This window comes from Akebia trifoliata, chromosome 16 (assembly GCF_017979445.1).
Source record: "Akebia trifoliata isolate Shusen 1 chromosome 16, ASM1797944v1, whole genome shotgun sequence".
In the NCBI taxonomy this organism is placed as follows: domain Eukaryota; kingdom Viridiplantae; phylum Streptophyta; class Magnoliopsida; order Ranunculales; family Lardizabalaceae; genus Akebia; species Akebia trifoliata.
This window is the reverse complement of record NC_141390.1, coordinates 2,720,939-2,740,187: the sequence shown is the minus strand read 5'-3', so window position 1 is coordinate 2,740,187 and position 19,249 is coordinate 2,720,939. Positions and strand designations below refer to the sequence as shown.

Sequence of the window (19,249 nt, the reverse complement as noted above, 5' to 3'; positions counted from 1 at the left end):
CACCTGTAATAACATAAAACATGACCATAGACAATTGAATGGAGGAACAAAATTTATTCATCCTAACTCAAACCTTTAGGATGAGGCTTCGATGATGATGATGATTTCATAATCCAAAAATCATTCGTGCATAAACATAAATGTACATCATTAGGCTTGGTTCGATATCTAGCAAAAACAAGGCCATTCGTAGCTACATAATTTACACGATGTTTGTAAAATGTTAGAAAACTTGCATCATTTAATAATCCATGTTCCACGCACAACGAACTATATACCCATCTATAGATCTAAATTTAAAAATCAAATTTGGCCCTTGGAACCATATATTGTTAAAACTTTCAGCTGTAATACGTTAGATAACAATCAAAGAAAGGATGGATTTCAGGCCACAAACATGGGGAAAAAAAATACAGAAATCTAGAAGTCCTGGGCCTTTCTCCTCAGTTCGTTGAGCTCCTTCTCGATCTCTGTGTCTTGAAAAGGGAACGCAGAGCTTGAGCTACTAACGGCTGTTCTACCAGGCGGAAGCTCTCCTTTCTATAAAATCAAGGAACAAAAAAAGGAACTTAGAATGGTATGAGTGTCCCTAATTCCTTTAGTATCATATACAATATGGCCCCTTATAATGAATGTTCATTATTTTGTTCAAAAGATATGTTAATATATATATATATAGTATAGTATGGCCAATGTATGTTAGCATCATAACATGTATAATTTGTGTGAAAACATACAATCATGCATAGATATTCAATAGCGTTTTTTTGCTTAAAAAATATATTGAAAATTAAATAAATCTTTCTCTATCTATCTATAAAAAATAAAAATAAAAAATCGTAATTGTTAATAGTTTTTTAATTTTTTTATTTTATCATACCTCTTTCCCATTTTTGTCATTTCTTTCCCCCATTTTTTTCCGAAGATTTCCCTTGCCAGATAGGTGTTTTCAACTTGATTCCCATGATTGGACTCGAGTATTTCCAGGGGACATGGGTATTGAATTCTTTTAAAGGTTTTCTAAAGAAATTCTATATTTTATCCTCTAACTTGGGAATCGAAGTATCTTTGGCAGATCTCCCCTACCAACACAAAATTGTAAGAATCAGAGGGAGGGCATCTTAATAGAGTAGTTCAAGTTCTCGGAGTGTGCAAATTTGCCTGGTAAATCTCCCCACAATGATCTTATACGTAATCTTTTATTGCCCAATATCTGATTATTAATAAAATATATAATTTATAGTAAAAATAATACAATAGTACTAAAGACTATTCAAACGCCAAAATGGTCCTCAAGTAATGGAAACTAGAATGCTTGTAACCGTCGAACAATCACGAACATAGCAGAGGACCAACTTCTACTAAAACCACATCAAGGTAAGAGAATATAATACCTTTGAGCTTCCCGACAGTTCTTTCTTCAAGCTTGCAAGATCATCATCGACTGATGAGCTCTCTAGCAATGCAAACTGCAAAGGACATACAGGGTTTAGAATGCTTACTGCTTAGAACAATGTGATTAACTACATAATATTTTTAAAGTATTCCTCATTTTAGTATCCTTAGCACTATATCTTGTAAAGATGAAGAAAAGCTACCTTCCCTTCAAGATCATCTGTTGTTAACTGATTAAGTGCATCTGCTTGGGACTCCATAGCCATAACTATCATGAAAATGAAACAAATGTTATATAAGCATTTACTACTAAGAATTCAGATTAAAGCAAAAGCAAATAAAGAGGGACAACTTGGTTTTGAGCACACTCAAGCCAGGATAGAAAGCTTTCAGCCGCTATAATGTATGCAGTAACTACCATTGATAGTGTCCCAACTAGGGCTGTCAATAGATCGGGTTCAGATCGGATCTGTGTCGATTTGGTACCAATCTGATGAGTATCAGATTGGATCTGGAACTGATCCGATAAGTATCAGATTGGGTTTTATTGGATCTCAATATTAAGATCAAATAACAATCGGGTCCGGGTCGGACCAAACCCGATTTGATGCATAGTATCTAAATAAATTTCATATATTTAAATAAGCGGCCGACTAGTTGCACACCACCCATTACCAATTGCACTCCATCACTTAAAAATTCCCTTTGCACTTCATTTGGATGATTCCACTCCAAAAATAATAATAAAATATTGCTCTTCTTCTTCCCCAACTGTATACCCACATAAATTATTGTTGGTTCCATTATTTTTGTATAGTCTAATCTATGAACAAATATCACAAATCCCTTGTAATCACCATGTATCCAGAGTGATAAACCAAGGAAGGATTGGCTTTGATGATTTTAGCATGCTTAAGAAACTTGTTGGAATCGAAGATGAATAAGCCCCTAAATTATAAGATTATCATAATGAGATGCAATTAGTAAGTTAAAATTGATTTTAGTATATAAAAAAAACATTTTTGTAATGTTACAATGCAACCAAGGACTAGTGATGTGCAACTAGTCAGTACCTTCAAATAAATAAACAATATACTTTCTAACATTTTATTGGATCGGGAGATGGTCATTCCAGATCCGATCCAATAAGATACCAGATCGGATCCTTATCGAAATATAAATCATCAATCTAGACCCGAAGTTTTCGGCTCAGAACAAATCGGATGTTGGGTCTGATCCAATCCATTGACAGCCCTAGTTCCAACAACCTTCCCCCCCGGCATGAGTATAATTCCTTGTCTCTTCTTACATTATTATATATGCAAGTGGAAGTTAGGTTACTAAAATACAAATTGAACAACATTTTTTTCAATTTTAATCTTGCAAGGAGCTCTTATGAACTAGGATATTGTATAATCTGAGTTAAAATATTGCAAGGATTTGAAGGTGGGAGCAGTGATATTTGCAGAAGGTTCAGACAGATATGCATGACCTCAACAAGAGGATTTGTAAGAACCTACAGAAATCAACGTAGAGAGAGGTTGGTTTAAACCTTCCGTTGAGGATCTTTTATAGATTCACTAATGGAAATCTATGTGAATCATTGTTGAGTAATCATGCTGCAACAAACAAAGCTAACTAACTGCCCTATGAGTCTGTAGTTGAAATTCTCGTAAAATGGGGGAGCCATTGTCATAATGACTAGTAGTTAGCCATGAAAATACACATTAAGAAATACTCCAACAATTTAAAAAGTTACAAGAAAAGGTTCTCATTACATCTAATAATACAAACCCTAAAAGAAGGAAAGAAACGCTACAAGTGAAGTGCTGAAGAAGTAGTGGTCAAGAATATGAAAGTCATCATTGCTCATGGGGATATAATTTCAAACAGTTCAAATAAGTAGACTTAATGGATTTTGTAATTTTTTTGAAAAGCATGAACTAGGGCATTAACCAAAGTTTATCATTTATCTTATTTGTGAGATAAAGGGGTCTCCCCTATTTAGCTTTCTTTTAGGTAATCTTGCAATTTCCCTCTTTCTTTAATACAAATTTCTTTACAGATGAGTCGATCATTAAAACACAGATAAAGTGACAAACACATAAGAAAAAAGGCAAAGAAAAAGAAAGGAGGTTATGAGGGAACTCAACTCCAAAACACCAACCCAAACAAATTATTAAGGAGATTTATTGGGTTAATTCAAGACCTAAGCCTGTATCTAAACTGCTCTTAAGTCATTAAAAAAACAAACCTCTATAATAGCTTAGCTATATATGGTCTGAATGTGATAAGTAATTTTTAGAGACTCAGCAATGCATGATTCCCCATATAGTCAATAATATTGACTACTCCTGGTTTGGATTAGAGAGATTCTAAGAGATGTGCATTACGTGCCCTCAAAGTGTGGTTTTGTGATGTTTACAACTTTAGTAGATATGCCTCGAGGGAAAAATTATTTTCTTTTTGTGCAAGAAAAATTCTACAGGTGGAATTTTTGCAATGCAAATCATTTGCCTTGTGTAACCAAGCACCCATAAAATTGAATTCAGAAAATCTTTTTGCATTTGCAAATTATCTGCAATGTACCTAGTAGGGTCTAGAGAAACTCCAATGGCAATGTTATATTTGCCTTAATTCCATCTTTTGAGACAATAAAGTGGTAAAATGTTATATTAGGCACGATGCACTCCAATGCTTCATATAAAAAATGTCATTTTCTCAATTTTTCTCCTACCAACCACCCATCATTTACAACCATTCTTCCCACCAACCATCATTCCTTCTATTTTCTATAAATTCAATATTTTTTTACCATCAATATTCATATTCTCACATTACAATTTTTAATTTGAGGAAAGTCATTTTGAGATGAGGCATCAATGAATATTCATCCGATGAAGATCGAAGAATGAATGTAGTGCAACTTATTACGTCAAAATTGTACAAAATAAAAAACGCAATAAGACTATTTAGAACTCAACATATTGGTATTATTTCATAAGGTCAACGACACATTTATTGTGATAGTCTCTCCGGCAACGAAAGTCTAATTAAAGATTACTTCGCTGAGAATCCTGTCTACCAGCTATTATTTTTCGAAGGCATTTTCAAATGGGTAATCCAGTTTTTCTTCCTCTCCTAAATGCTAAACAACATGGTTATTTCGTCCAAAAATGGAGTCAACGAAACTATCGGGTTATCCGATCAGCAAAACATGATAGCAACAATTAAGAAACTTGCTTACTGCATGCTCGTGTTGGAAGTGTCCATCATAAAAAAAAAAAATTAGCTTTTGTAAATTTTAGAACCATTGAATGGTATTTTATTAAATAAAAATCTAAAAAAGTTTAATTTTTGCAAATTTCGAGATATTCTAAAATCAATGCCAAATATAACATTGATTTTTGCATATTCCGTTTTTGAGTGTCCATTTGGCACTTACTTTGACGAGCATTTATGAGAGGTGGTGCCAAAATTTGGGTGGCAACACCATAAGGGTGTGTTTGATTAACATGAAAAATATGGTGAAAAACCATTTTCCACCCTTTCCGAAAAATCCAGGAACCTGTGGATTTTATTTTCCAAACTATACCCATGGGAAAATAAAATCCCCATATTTTCTTCCCTAAATCAAAACCCTAATTTCCTCTCTTCTTCCCCCACCACCACCACCATCACCATCACCATCACCATAGCTATGACCATTACCTCCCCCCCCCCCATCATCACCAACCACCTCCCTTCTCTCTCTTCATCCTTTTCCTCTTATCTTTCTCTTTTTCTCTCATTTTCTTTTTCTTCGTCGTCCTCCTCATCCTCCCTCCGCCTCCATCGCTGCCTCCTCTGCATTTCTTCTTATCCTCCTCCCCCTCTCTCCTTCTTTTCTTTTTCTTCTTTTTTTTCTTCTCCCTCTACCCCAACCCTCTCCCTCTCTCTCTATATTCTTCTTTTTTTTCTTCTTCTTCATCCTGCTCTTCTTCCTCAAATTTGTTTCCTCTTAATTTTGTCTAAATGCAATCAAACAATGGAAATTGATTTTTCAAACCTACTTTTCCATGGATTTCAAATTTCATGGAAAGTGACTTTTCATGCAATCAAACACACCCTAAATGCAATATGCTAAAACCAAAACTATATTTGGCACTAGCACTTGCATTAGAGAGCGTTTATCATACGTAGGTCGTGTCAAATTTTGTGTAGCAACACTCATAAATGGAATACGCTAAAACCAATGCTATATTTGGCATTGACACTTGCATTGGAGTAATTATGGGAGGTCGTGCCAAAATTTGAATGCCAACACCCATATGGAATATACTAAAATCATTGCTATATTTGACATTACTTTTAGAATATCTCAAAATTTTTAAAAAATGAAACATTTTTTGGGTTTTTATTTACCAAAATACCATCGATGACTCTAAAATTTGCAATAATAAAAAAAATTGGATTTTTATTTAGCTAAATGTCATCCAATAACTCTAAAATGAGTTTTTATTTACCAAAATGCCACCCAAAATACCAAAAATTATTTTTTACTATTTTTTCTCCAAATCTAATAGCTATAAAACAACTTTTAAATGAATTTTTATCATTTTCCCCTCTAAGAACATCTCAATGTAAATATTTATTATAAATATCCCATGAAATCCATTTATTCTCTTGTGTACTTTCTATTGTGCTTTCTTTTATTCTATTTTTTCTCGACAAACTTTAATATTTCAAAATCATGAAAGACAATCAACAACTCAATAAGTGAAGAAAATCATTAACAGTGGCTCAAGAAAAAGCAATTTACAATGCTTAGTTGAATCTCACTTAAGATCCAATTGTTGGTAACTCACAAACACAAATCAATTTTTGAAATCATGCGTTCCAAAATTACATCGAAAACACCTTAATTTAAACTACACAAAGACGAGTTTCAATCCAATCTTGTTAGGGCATATTTATGCAAACTTATAATAAGTTTCGTAGGTACCTCATACAGATTGAAAATAGTCAATAAAGTGGAATCACAAAAACGAACAACGAGAGATTTTTATTTGTATTCCTAAAATTAACTTTTATATGTTTTTATGTTTTTATATTTTTATGTTTTAATGTTTTTAAGATTTTAAATCATCTTCAGGTTCTTTAAGAAAAATTATTGTATCAAAGATTGAACAAACAAAATTTTCTTTGGAGTATTATTAGGCAATCTTGCAACATATCATGAAATTGCAAGAAAATGTGTTCCCCAAGAAGACAACTCTTACAACAATTTTTTTCTCATCTTCATCCTCTCAAATTCCCAAAACACCTGTTTCTCTCGATTCTGACCAAAATCCAGAGAGATATAGCATCGACTTCCCAAGAACTAAAAGACATTGGAATGAAGGTCGAAAAAGAGTTACGTAGAAAGAGCAAGATTGCAGATACTTCGAGCTCTCATTTTTTATTTAATGAAAGAATTTATCAAATAAACATGTGACACTAGAGAGGAGAAGGCCTAGATAGAATAATAAAAATAACAGTAATAGAAAAGATGAATGAAAATGAACAAAAATATAAAGATGACATAATTATGAGGATGGACACTTACAACATGGAACATCGAGCAAAAGCCTTTTATGAGTACCACAAGAATAAGATATTTGCAAACTAGAGGCATGTTCAAGAAATATGAATTCTTATATTCTCCATCCTCCTTCTCCATGATTATGAGTATTTTATTTCATTTTATTTTATTTATATTACTTTGAATTTTTTTTGAATTGAAGCTTTTCATTTTTTTATGAATCAAAGCGATTTAAAACATCGAACATCACAATAAGAACATTTTAATTCAAAGTACAATAGATATTGCAAATACAAACAGTTAAGGACTTCTCAAACTCTTTTTCTTGATCACACATTTTTTATAAGGTCATTACGGAGTGTATAATAGATTCCAAAAGATCGAATCATACGATGGTGAGCAATGAACTCAGTGAATATGGTGTTGGCTCTCGTGAACGTGAACGTGAGGTTTTATTTCAAGTGCATCATACTCGTTATCCATTGAATCATCTCATTCATCTTCAATGATCATGTTGTGCAAAATAATTCATGTCTTCATGATGTCGAAAACATCTTCATGACTCCAAAATCGGGTTACCCTCATAAAATAGAAAAATGTGCTTAGAGTACCCTAAATGCTCTTTCCACATCTTTTCAATATGCCTATTGCATAGTTCCAAATAGTTTCTTCTTCAACCCTTGCAGCTAGGAAATCGTTTGGACAATGGTTGCCAATAGAAGATATATAACACCAGCAAAATAATACCCCATGGTGTATTGGTGATCATTGATTGTGTAATTGGCATGAGAGGCACAGCCTTTCAACGAGCTCGGAAAAGATATAGGACCGATCAAGGTCATTGTGAGACCTAGGCATACTAAAAAAGGTATGTCATATTCACAAGTCATATGAGGTCACTATTTCGAGTATAATTGTAGGTTCATGTACATGGTCGATTTATTGTCCAAGCCACGCAACTTTCATTTCTAGTACATACAATCCAAGCTCTCCAACATTCCAAGAAACACATGTTTTTCCCACTCTTATAGTAGTCTAGCAACATCTGTCTTTGTTAGTGATTTTAGATACTCTTCTTCAAAAATATTGATAATTGTTAAACAAATTCTCTTTGAAGACTCGATTGCCATGTTTTTGCCAATTCTCACATACTCATCCACAACATTGGCATGCATATCATGAGCAAGCATCCCAATTGTCGCTATCATTGTTTATACACCAGATAACTCAACACTTCCAATAACCCCAATTTTTCTTACGAGACAATCATATTGTTGTATAACATTTAAGATACGAATAAATATTGTGCAACCCATTCGAAAATGCTCCGAAAAATATTAGTTGAGTAGACAAGATTTTCAAAGAAGAGATCTTTCGAGACTCTATCAAGATAAATGTATCGCCGACCTTTTAAAGAATCAATATGTCGAGTTGATTGATTAATTGTCTTGTTGCATTTTTATCTTGTAGAACTTTGATGCAATAAGTTACACCACATTCATTCTCCAATCTTCACCGAATGAAGATTTATCGAAGTCTCAACTCAAAATGATCCTCAAATTACTCATTGTAGTGTGGAAATATAAATATTGATGATAAAAAAATGTTGAATTTATAAAAAATAGAAGGAATGGTAATTAGTACTTGGTAAGATAAATGATAAGTGGTTGGTAGGATAAATTGAGAAAATGACTTTTTTTAGATGAAGCATTCAAATGCATCATGCCAAATATAACTTTTTTTTGCACTTTATTGTCTCAAAATATGGAATTGAGTAAGGACAATATAACATTGTCATTGGAGTTGCTCTAAATGCAATACATATTTCAAGACTTGAGCCTTTTGACAATTGTCAAAAGACATTAACGTGAAATGCAAGGGACATTGAAAAAGAAGATGGGGGATGAGGAGTGAGCACACCAGGTCGCCTAATGGATTCGACTTTCAAACTAAACTCAAGCCTTTAAATAAACGAGCTTGGAAAACTTAATGGACTAACTTGCAGTATCAAGCTCGATCCATGGCGGGCTGGGCTCTTTGACATCCCTAGTGCATGTCATTTGTAGCCATTGATCAATTCTCCTACCAACGTTGCCAAAGGTACTTAATTTTCCATTCCCACATTCATTTTCTCAAATATTGACCCAACAGCATTTCTTTTTTATCCAACGGCATTTTATAGAAGGCATTTTGGTAATATCCTTATATAGACGACTAAATATGTACAAAACAGGGGAAGTTTTGTAAACTAAATGGCTAAACATATAGTCAGACACTAGCTGTCCAACTTCTACAGGTTCCTTTTGATCCATAGGCGGCTAAACCATAAAAGTTGCTTCAAGGATAGACTATATTTTGAAAATCATAGTAACTTGATGATCATAGCAATCCAGTTAGTTGTGTGACTCAGAATCATTTAAAAGTGCAGGATTAAGTGCAAAAAACAGTAATACTCAGATGACTAGGACCAACTGATTGTCATGATTTTGGATCTACAGCATATCCAAGGCACATAATATCAATCTAGAAGTCCAGATAAGCAGCAGTTCAAGAATAGTAGCCGACTATATGAATAAACCATTATATATTTCATAAGAATTTCATCTATATAATAAAAGATAACTGTGGGCCCCACTCTCTATCTCAAGATTTATACCACATAAACAACGTATCTCCAGGACAGGTTTTACCTTTTCTCTTCTTCCTCTTTCCAAAAATATCCCTATCTTTATTCTCTTTCTTCTTCTACCTTTTTCTAATATTACCCCTCCAACTTTATTGTCTTTCCTCTTCTCCCCTGTTCTTAATGATACCTCTCCAAATTTATTATTATTCCTCTTTTACCCCATAATCCCAATAATTTTTAATAATATCCCTCCAACTATATTATTTTTCCTCTTTTACCCCCTTAACCCCAAAGAGGATGCCCGTGCCGTAGTAAGATTATATGATTTAACCATTATATCATTTGTGAGTTGCACCTATTTCTAGAAAGGGAAAAAAAAAGGATGCAAGTGAAACTTTATGGTAAGTTATAGAGTAAGGTAAAAGATGAACTTAGAGAGAGAGGGGAAAAAAAGCCGATGAATCTTACCCTTTTCCTCCATTTTCTCAAAAGCTGAAAGAGCACTACTCGTATTGACATTCCCCAACATCTCGCTCACTTTGGTTGCAGTCCTAAGAAACAGTGAAGTATCCATTTAACATCAACTTCAAGGATCTGGCTGATCTGGGGAGAAGGAAAATCAAATACAAATGATAAAACAAGATTTGAGGACAAACTTTGCAGATTGAGCACGTGCTTTGAGAGTATCTTTCTTTGATTTGGCTTCTTGTATCTTGCTTTCCAAAAGCTATGCAAAAAAACAGAATTCAGTGAAATTACAATTGCATCAGCTCATTAACCAAGTTAGCAAAATGCACAAACCAAAAAATAAGCTCCCATTTATTACTCAACTTTGCAGATTGTGTGCGTGTGCGTGTGCGTGTGTGTGTGTGTGTGTGCGTGCGCGCGTGTGTGTGAGTGGAAGAGTAGAAATCTACTAAGAAAGGAGGTCGAGAACACATTCCTAGAAACAAAGGGAAAAAAAGCACAGCGTTTAACCTGGAACCAACACATAAGGTCCCACTTAAAGATAAAATCGTCAAAAATACAGCTCTAAACTCTCCAAACAGTTAACACCAAAAACAATAACCCTACATTCTGATGATGATTTCCTGAAGGCACCTATGCAACAATGACACAAACAAGTGTGCTGGTCCCTGACACAGTTACTAGTTATCTAACACAGCATTTTTGAACATTCTGAAATGCCATTGAGCTGTGCACACACATTAAAAATGTACAATATAACAGTTTTTCTCTACTTAAATTAGAATATTAAAAAAATGGAAGAACTATATGAAAAGTAAAAGAAAATACTATCATACACCATAGATCTATACAAAAATTTAGTAAATAAATGTAGACTTATACTATTGAACAAATATAGTTGTGTTCGAAAAGTTAGAGAATGGAGGATATAAAATCATTAAAATAAGGGGTGACATTGCCTTGCATATAAGGACATGTCAACATGGATACGCTTGTTGGGTGCATATCTACTAAAAGGGAGCAAAGCACTAAAAGCTATATGCTAATATTACATGACACTGCAAATATATAGGTGTAAGTGACCTAGTAAAAAAAAAACACGCAAGCAGAATAAACCCTTTGATAATTGTAATACATATTTCTAATTAAAATATTCTACCATTATTCTGATTTCTAGCCACTTTTAATTATTTTTAAAAATCAAACAAGAATTTTTTTAGTTATAAGCCCCATACCATTTGAATGGAATAAAAAGTTCCTAATTGGAGTGTGTTCTTGCAAGTTGACCAGCCGTGGTATTCTCACATCCCATTGGGATTAAGGTTTCCAATGAAACAGGGGAGGAGTCAGGATTTTGTCTACGTGGGAGCAACTAATGCACTAACAAATTTTTAAAAATTCTTGTGGGAGCAATAGTGACAGATTTTTCTTTCCGTTGCTGTTATTAGTCGCAGTAGCATATAAAATCTTACGATTCTTAAAAAAATTGTGGGGGCTAGTACCCCCACTGTAAATATGCCCCTGCAATGAAGCATTCACTAACCTCTAGTAGAAGATACGAGACCAACAACAACTCTAATAAAAACAAAATAAAACTAGTGGGTAAGGACATGAAGGAAACAGAAATAATCACACACCCGTGTATTGGAAACAAGATTATCGACAACACTCTTCTGCTGATCAAGTTGAGCCTTCATAGCATTTGCATTATCCTGTCAAACAATTTGAGAAGATAGAAGTTATCAGACTTGAAAAGACGGAATCATATACCAGTTCTTTCTCCCCCCCCCCCCAACAGTTCTTAGACCAAGAAACGCAGGATTCATTTAGCCAACCCCAAATCTTTGTGACCAGGCTTTTTTTTCGCTTTTTGGTGTTGTTTAGAAATGTAATATGAAGCAATGATGCATAAAACATTACATCTTAAGCAACGATGAAAGCATGATCATGGAGGCCAGCGAATTTGTTGAAGAATATCTATGATATTTCATAGATGCCACTTCTCATTTATCTACACTCGAAGCATAATGAACATTCCGTCTTGCAAGCTAAAGAAGGACTTGCACTGCCCTTTATTGTATGTTAAAGAGTTGGTTCATTAGCCTTTCTTCTATTTTGATAAACTCACCTACCATATGAAAGATACAGAACCGAAAAGCAAGAAAAATGACAATCTAATGCAAATGTGCCTCCAAATTAAGTAAACAAACAATCAGCATACACTCTTTAAAAGAATACCTACAGCATAAGATTTACGCCTTTTAAGAGCTTCACGAGCAAGATTTTCATCTCCTTTTCCAAGAGCAAGTTGAGCCCTACGATACCTGTACTCAAAACGAAAGATCAAAGGTACATTTACACACAAGACAATATTCCTAGGTACTAAAAACCAAACACTTCATGCCAAATATTACCAATCTTCAGAAGCTTGTTGGGAAGCTTTGTATTTGTTTTCCAACTGCTTCTGAGATGCCAGCACCTTCAAAAAAAATGACAAGTATTAGAAAGACAAAGAGGCGAAGAAAAAACAAATAACAAGGTATAGGGGAAGGATTTCAAAATATTTGACTTTGTAAATTGGGAGTTAATCTACCTTTAATAAACTATGAGAGCTGCTATTGGCACCCCAACTTTTACTTGTTACACCCCAATTAAAAATAAAGAAAATAAGTGAATGGTTGAGAATAAGTAAAAGTTGGGGTGCCAATAGAAGCTCTCCTTTTTCTTTTCTTTTTTTGCTAGGTTTCTAATTTTTGGGTTTAGGATTTTATAAGAGCCTAATCATAAGTGTAAACAACTACTGAAATTGTTTGAACGAGTGTTATAATGTTTTGTAATGTTGAAATTATAATGTGAGCCAAACCTTTGTAATGTTTGAAGTATGCGTTTTAATCATTAATTCGGGTGTGATAAATAATTTAAGAAATTGGGGTGTAATAAGTAAAAGTTGGGGTTCCAAGAGCAGCTCTCTAAACTATATTTGCAACTTTTTAATATAACTGTGTTATTTATCAGGAAACAAAGAAAATAGAAAGGCGCAAAAGTAACAAAAATAATATGGAAGAATAAAAAGAAAAAGAAAGAAAAGACTAAAACCAACATGAGAGTAAGATTTACCTGTGCTGTGGCCTGACGCATCTTTGTTAAGTCGTCATTCATTTCAAGCACGGTTTGTTCTAAAACCTTCTCAGGGTCTTCAAAGGAGCTTATAATTGCATTTGCATATGACTACATTTATGAAACAAAAACTAAATCATGCTAGTTGCGTAAGAATGGAGCATAAATTTCAAGTCACAAGTATTGCATAAATAAATTTCCGACAAGTCACCTTGACAACTCTAGCAAACCGATCAAAAAGGTTCATCCGGGTACCAAGAGCTCCCCCGCCATAACTATTACATCTTGATCTATTGGGATGGGCTATCCGCAACTCTGAAACTTTTAGAGCTCCAACTGCAAGCAAAATTAATATACTATTAAGGTCAATGGATAACTTAAGAGTAGACACAGAACGAGTTTGAGAATAAGCAAAAATAGATCAAAGGTCATGCACGTCTTGTGAAATTGACTTCATGAAGTCATGCCGATGTTAAATTTCATAATTACGGTACTATCTCCATTTTGTGCATGAAAACTTCTCCAACTTTTATTCGTCCTAGGCAATATAAAAAGGGGCTTCCCCTCATAGAATGAGAACAAAACCTTCATTACAACCATGTTGACTTGACAATGTTTATTTATGTCCTCAACAGCCTTGCAAGGTGTGCATTATATCATTTCCATCTTCATTCAAACTACTACTCTGATTGTAACATAGGAGGTACTCTGGTTCATATAACATAGCTTTATCTTGTGTCAGTTTCATTAAAGATTTTTTATTCTTTTAATTTAAAGAAACGTGCATGCACATATACATTCATGGATTGTTCCTTAAAATTTATTGCATGTATTATAAGCTAAATAGAAGAATGCTATTATAATGGCCAAGTGTAATTTATAATATGAGTGTGGCAACTAAAAAACAAAGGCACCATTTTGCATGTTGGGAAATCAATAGACATGTCAACACAGTGTCATGCTCTCCCTCCCCTAAAACCCACGTTTATTTTTATTAGTGAAGAATTTATTAAATTAAAAAGAACTATCAAGCTATCCACAAGGTCAAGGAGAGCTTCCAAAAGGCCAAAATGGTAATAAAAGATACCACACAAAAGAAAGGGAATGTGCAAGCCCTCCGAAAGTCCTACTCTATTACAATGAGATCATATCTGGAAATAAAGTCTTCAAAAAATAATAGCCAAAGAGCTTTAGACCACTCATACAAGAGCTTTGGTATTAGGAATAATAGCATGGATTTGTTCTCTCTCTCATCCCCATTCATTCATTTCCTTCCAAAACCCCATAAGATTGAAAAGGAAGCAATAATCGCACCAATCCAACTCTGCGGGAGAAACAAATGGTGTGCCAACTACAAAATAAGTATAAAACCAACCAAGGAAACCAGGAAATCTCAAAATGGCTGTTGCCAAAATCATAATTATGCAGAAGATGGTCGATGAATTTTCCATTAACCTTACACATAGAACAAATGACCAAGTCACACAAAACATATGCACAAATGCATTTGTCTGCATTTATACATTTTTATATGTATTGCAAAAGATAGAAGATAAAATATAGTCACATCAATCTTCATCGACACTAAAAGAACACAAAACATAAACACAAGAAAATGAAAATTATACAGCACAAACAGACTTTGAATAGTCATTCCCAAACCCTATCAAGATTACAACTAAGCAATCGTCGATACTCATCTAATCACTCCCCGAAGTTGTATGAAGCTAATCGTACAATGACTTGGTGCTTGTGGTTCGTATTCTTAATAGCATATTGTTTACAATTTGAATCCTACAATTCAAATAAAGTGATTAGAACCTTAGGTATGAATCTATTTACATAAAAATACTAAAATGTCCTTGAGAACCTAGAGTTTAGTACGATTCACTATTTGAGTTCTTACAATTCCCTCACGTCTTACGATTTAAATAAAAACATCTGGCACATTATGAGAAAAAACAATGACTTGATCTTTGGAATGTTATGTTTTAACATAAACACAACCTGGGCCATTTAATTTTATTTTTGACATTTATATTCCTCTATACATTTAAGCAAAAGGTGTTCTTAACGAGAAAGAGGGGGGAGTGGGGGAGAGTGGGAGGGAGAAGGAAAACACCATCCCTCGACAGGGAATTTCTAAGTGGTAGGGGTCAGGAACATGAAATTAAATGGGATTCCTAGCACAAGCAATGTATGGATGATATTATCATCTCCATTTCAAGGTATTAAGTCAATTCAACTTTCGCATAAGATGTATAAACCCAATATTCTAAAACAACAATTCTTGAATGCAATTATTGTCAAAAAAAATAATTTCTTAGAGATGGAAAATCCTTTAATTCTGATAATGAATTGATGATACATTATTTTGATTTTCCAATTATTAAAAAGAAGTTTTATTTGTATGACTGAATTTGAAATGGTGCCTTTGTAGTTCATACTTCATACTAGTTATTCTTATTATTTGAAGTATTTGTACATAAATCTGTTATTATTTCATGAGTTGTTCAATTTTTAGGAAAGCTAAATATGTAATATTTTCTAATGCTTTTAACAGGTGAAGTGATCGGTCTACCAAACTGATTGTTTGAATATTGCAGAACCAACCATGCTGGATCGGGTTAACCCTTTGGAATAAAGTGACTTCAACTCCACCAAGGAAACTTTCTCATCATCAAATTGAACCCACTACCTCTTGCATGGTTGGATACACACCAACCGTTTGGGTGTCAATTTTTTTTAATATTATTTCACATTATTTCTCTTAACTCATAAAGGAAAATCATATTGAATATCACAATCTTATGATTTGCATCCTACTATTTACAACTTTAACAATCCAATTTTAATTTTGTCAACACTGCTACGATCATGCACAACATGACTAAACAAAACATGTTATTACAATTCATGCATAGCATGAACAGTACACACTTCAAGGACGAGTAGGTTTGCAGATTCAATTGTCGATAGAACTAAAGCTTTAGCTTTTCTCCATTTCACATCAATTGTAAAAGAATTTAAGGAATTTTCTTCATAGTTGGGACACCATAGGCTATAGTTCATTTAGAACATAACTCAAACATAGGAAACCACTTTGTTCATGTACTTTAGTTGCTAGTAAGGAATGAGGCTGTATAACCCAAGCAATGTAAAGTTTCATATACCCAAGTTCCTACTTTGGATAAATATAATTATCATTATTAGTTGTATTAGTGTTTTACATTTGATTATACTTTTACATGTTAGAAAGGGTGTACATGCAATTCCATTGTTTATAGTAATATTTGTGTGTAAGAAAGGATAACCGTGCGACAAGGTTATGTGCACTAGTCTTCTCCTCTCTCCCATTCTCTCACTTCTCTCATTCTTTCTCTTCCCTACTTTTTTCTCTCTCTCTCTTTTTCCTTCTTTTTTATGCAACATGGTGTCCCCACCCCCTTTGGAAGTGGGACTAATCCCTGTGATGCCACCACCACAAACGAGCAAATCATGAAAATAAACTTCTATTTCTATCAAATAATAATATATCCTCAAGTTCACAATGCCAGAAAACCCGAAGTCTACTCAAAGTTCATTTAATTTGTAATCGCTATACCCAAACATTCCAACTAATATTGTGTCAAAAACATTATTAAAAATGAAAGTTAGAAAGGGTGTGCAATCCCTAACATACACATCACATGGAAACCCCCAATCCTAGGCTCTAAAGCTCAAATGCATCCTAGTGAAGTACAACCCAACTCCTTAGCCGGGACAAGATATTCCAAAGGCCCTACTCCACTAGCTGGGAGGCACCCCAAGACAGGAGATTCACACCTCCAAAGGCAAAATGAATCTCAAACAACGGCATGACCCCGAGATCTCAAACAAAGAGGTATTAGATCAAATCCCTGAAATCACGAGGAATTCTAAAATCCTGAGCCTTTACTAGGCCAAATTGTGAGCTGACTTGTGCATCCTAGTGAAATTCACAGGCACCCCAATAGAGTTAATCAGGAGAACAGATACCCTCACCATCCAAGTCACGAATCTCGAGAAATGGGACAAGAATTTATAATTCCCAGTACTAATAATCACCCATCAATCACATAAACAATTCAAGCAATCCCCACAAATATAAGCACTCCACAAACAAACCCAATTTCTTAATTCAGTACTTAGTGTCACAAATAAATGAAAAAACAAAATAAAACCTCAACCAATACAGCAACAAGAACAAAAACTTTTAAGAATGACGAAATTGCATGAATATCAAATACTGTAATTTATCAACTTTACTAATTCCAGTCCATAATAAAAACATAGAACAAGATGATCAAATATAAATAAATAAATAAATAAGACGAATACCCATTTAGAAAGAGAGGGGCATACCTCCGCCATTAAAAAACGATGTTTTGAGGGGTCTTCTCAAGATGACAAGCTGGTTAGAGGAAGCTTGTAATGAAGAAGACGATGAAGAAGAAGAAGATACCAAACTAAACCCAGTTATTGGTGGAGCTCTCATCGCCATTTTTAGAGCAAACCCACCCCTACTATTGCAACAAAAAAACAAAAAACAAAAAAAAATGAATAAAGAAGAGTAGGAAAAAGGGGAAAAAACTCAGTTTGCAAATATTTTCCTCTGTGAAACTGACATTTAGTCTACAGAGCAAATTGGAACTCGAATTAGGATTTTGTGATGAGGTTTTGGATTGGCCATCCACACAATCAGACAATATCATGGCTTTTAAACTCGGTATTACGTCTCGTCTCGTTCAGCTCCGATACCGAGTTGACTCGGACTAGACGTCTTGTCTCGTTCAACATTGAGACAATGGTTTTTAACCATTTAAAAAATCTAAAAAATTCTGAAATAATTCAGAAATAATTCTTATAAAAAAATGAATCTAAAAAAATATAAAATTAAAAAAAAATTGATTTGGGAGTGAAAAAATTGAGGGTTGAGCCTTTTAACTTGTTTGTATTGATTAACTCGGACGAGATTTTGAAAATCTCGTCCGATACGTCTCATTTAACTTGTGAGTTAAATCATTACTGCGTTGTCTCATTCATATCGTCCGAGATAATCAAAAATATCATTCAAGAAGACTCGCTTATCTTATGATACGCAGTCATCTCATAACACTTTGTGAGTTGGTCTCGTTGGGCTCCGATACCAAATTAACTCGAGCAATTCGTCTCGGTCTCGGACGAGTTTAAATACCATGGACAATATACATCGACAAGACTCAACATATCGAGGGTATTCTCGTAAATGTGCTACATATATGTTGTTGGGAGAATTACTTAATAGACCCAAATATGGGGTTTCTTTCTGAATGCCCACCAATATATGTTAATTTCAAGGAGTGAAGTTTTTTTTCAATTAAATGTCCATTTTTAAGATTCAATTGGTTGAATTTTTTTAGAGGGGAGTGGGGATTGCTATTCATTTCAACAATTTGTGATGGTTAATGACTATAAAACACCACAAATATGACAAAGAACAAGAGTGGAATTTCAAGGAATACTCGCTAGTACGACTACAATAAATAGCTTACACTTACTCGCAAGCGTAAACGATAGCTATGGTTTCGGGTTTAGTTGTGGGCAGTGGATCAAAATATTATAATGCCCACCTGTTGGGGGAACATAAGGATGGGGCAAAAACAATAATATGTTTATCAATATTCTTTTGTGTTGATTAGGCCCTTCTAGCTTTCTCGTTAGAGAAGGTCTGTTGTCACATGTAACATTGTTTTAGTCTCAAAGACCTACTCTCCCTCACTTAGGACATAAAATGAGTTGGATTCTATCTGAATTTAACGAGTTTGGTTCATTCGAGTATATTTGAAGAAAAAATGGGTTGAATATTGGTTGACGTCCCTTGACTCGAGTCAAATTCAGGTCGAATATCAATCCATGACTATCCGCCTAGATCCAAATGATATATTATTTTGAAATTTATATTTATATTTTTTCAAAATATCTTTCTTCAACCAATAAGTTTTGGATGCAGAAGTTAAAGCCTCCCTCCACAAAGGGAGAGGTCTTGAATTCAAGCTTCATTTTGGCAATCTTTAGGAATT

General features: G+C 34.0%; 1 protein-coding gene and 1 pseudogene across 3 annotated transcripts; both read right to left on the bottom strand.

Moving 5' to 3' along the window:
* Positions 1-212: 212 nt before the first annotated feature.
* On the bottom strand, positions 213-17,950 carry LOC147382253 (membrane-associated protein VIPP1, chloroplastic-like). 3 transcript variants are annotated; one of them, XM_086427616.1, is made up of 12 exons: positions 17,816-17,950; positions 17,553-17,710; positions 13,381-13,505; positions 13,170-13,280; positions 12,467-12,531; positions 12,295-12,376; positions 11,690-11,764; positions 10,241-10,311; positions 10,053-10,135; positions 1,599-1,663; positions 1,395-1,469; positions 213-540 (listed from the first exon to the last, which is right to left on the bottom strand). In XM_086427616.1, coding segments are annotated over exons 1-12 (1,032 nt in total). In that variant the 5' UTR covers positions 17,818-17,950; the 3' UTR covers positions 213-420. The 3 variants fall into 3 exon arrangements, with proteins under 3 accessions (XP_086283742.1, XP_086283744.1, XP_086283743.1); XM_086427618.1 differs by lacking the exon at positions 17,816-17,950 and adding an exon at positions 14,375-14,963 and having other exon boundaries at positions 17,553-17,691; XM_086427617.1 differs by lacking the exon at positions 17,816-17,950 and having other exon boundaries at positions 17,553-17,809.
* LOC147382254 (uncharacterized) lies at positions 6,477-10,046 on the bottom strand (annotated as a pseudogene).
* Positions 17,951-19,249: the final 1,299 nt, after the last annotated feature.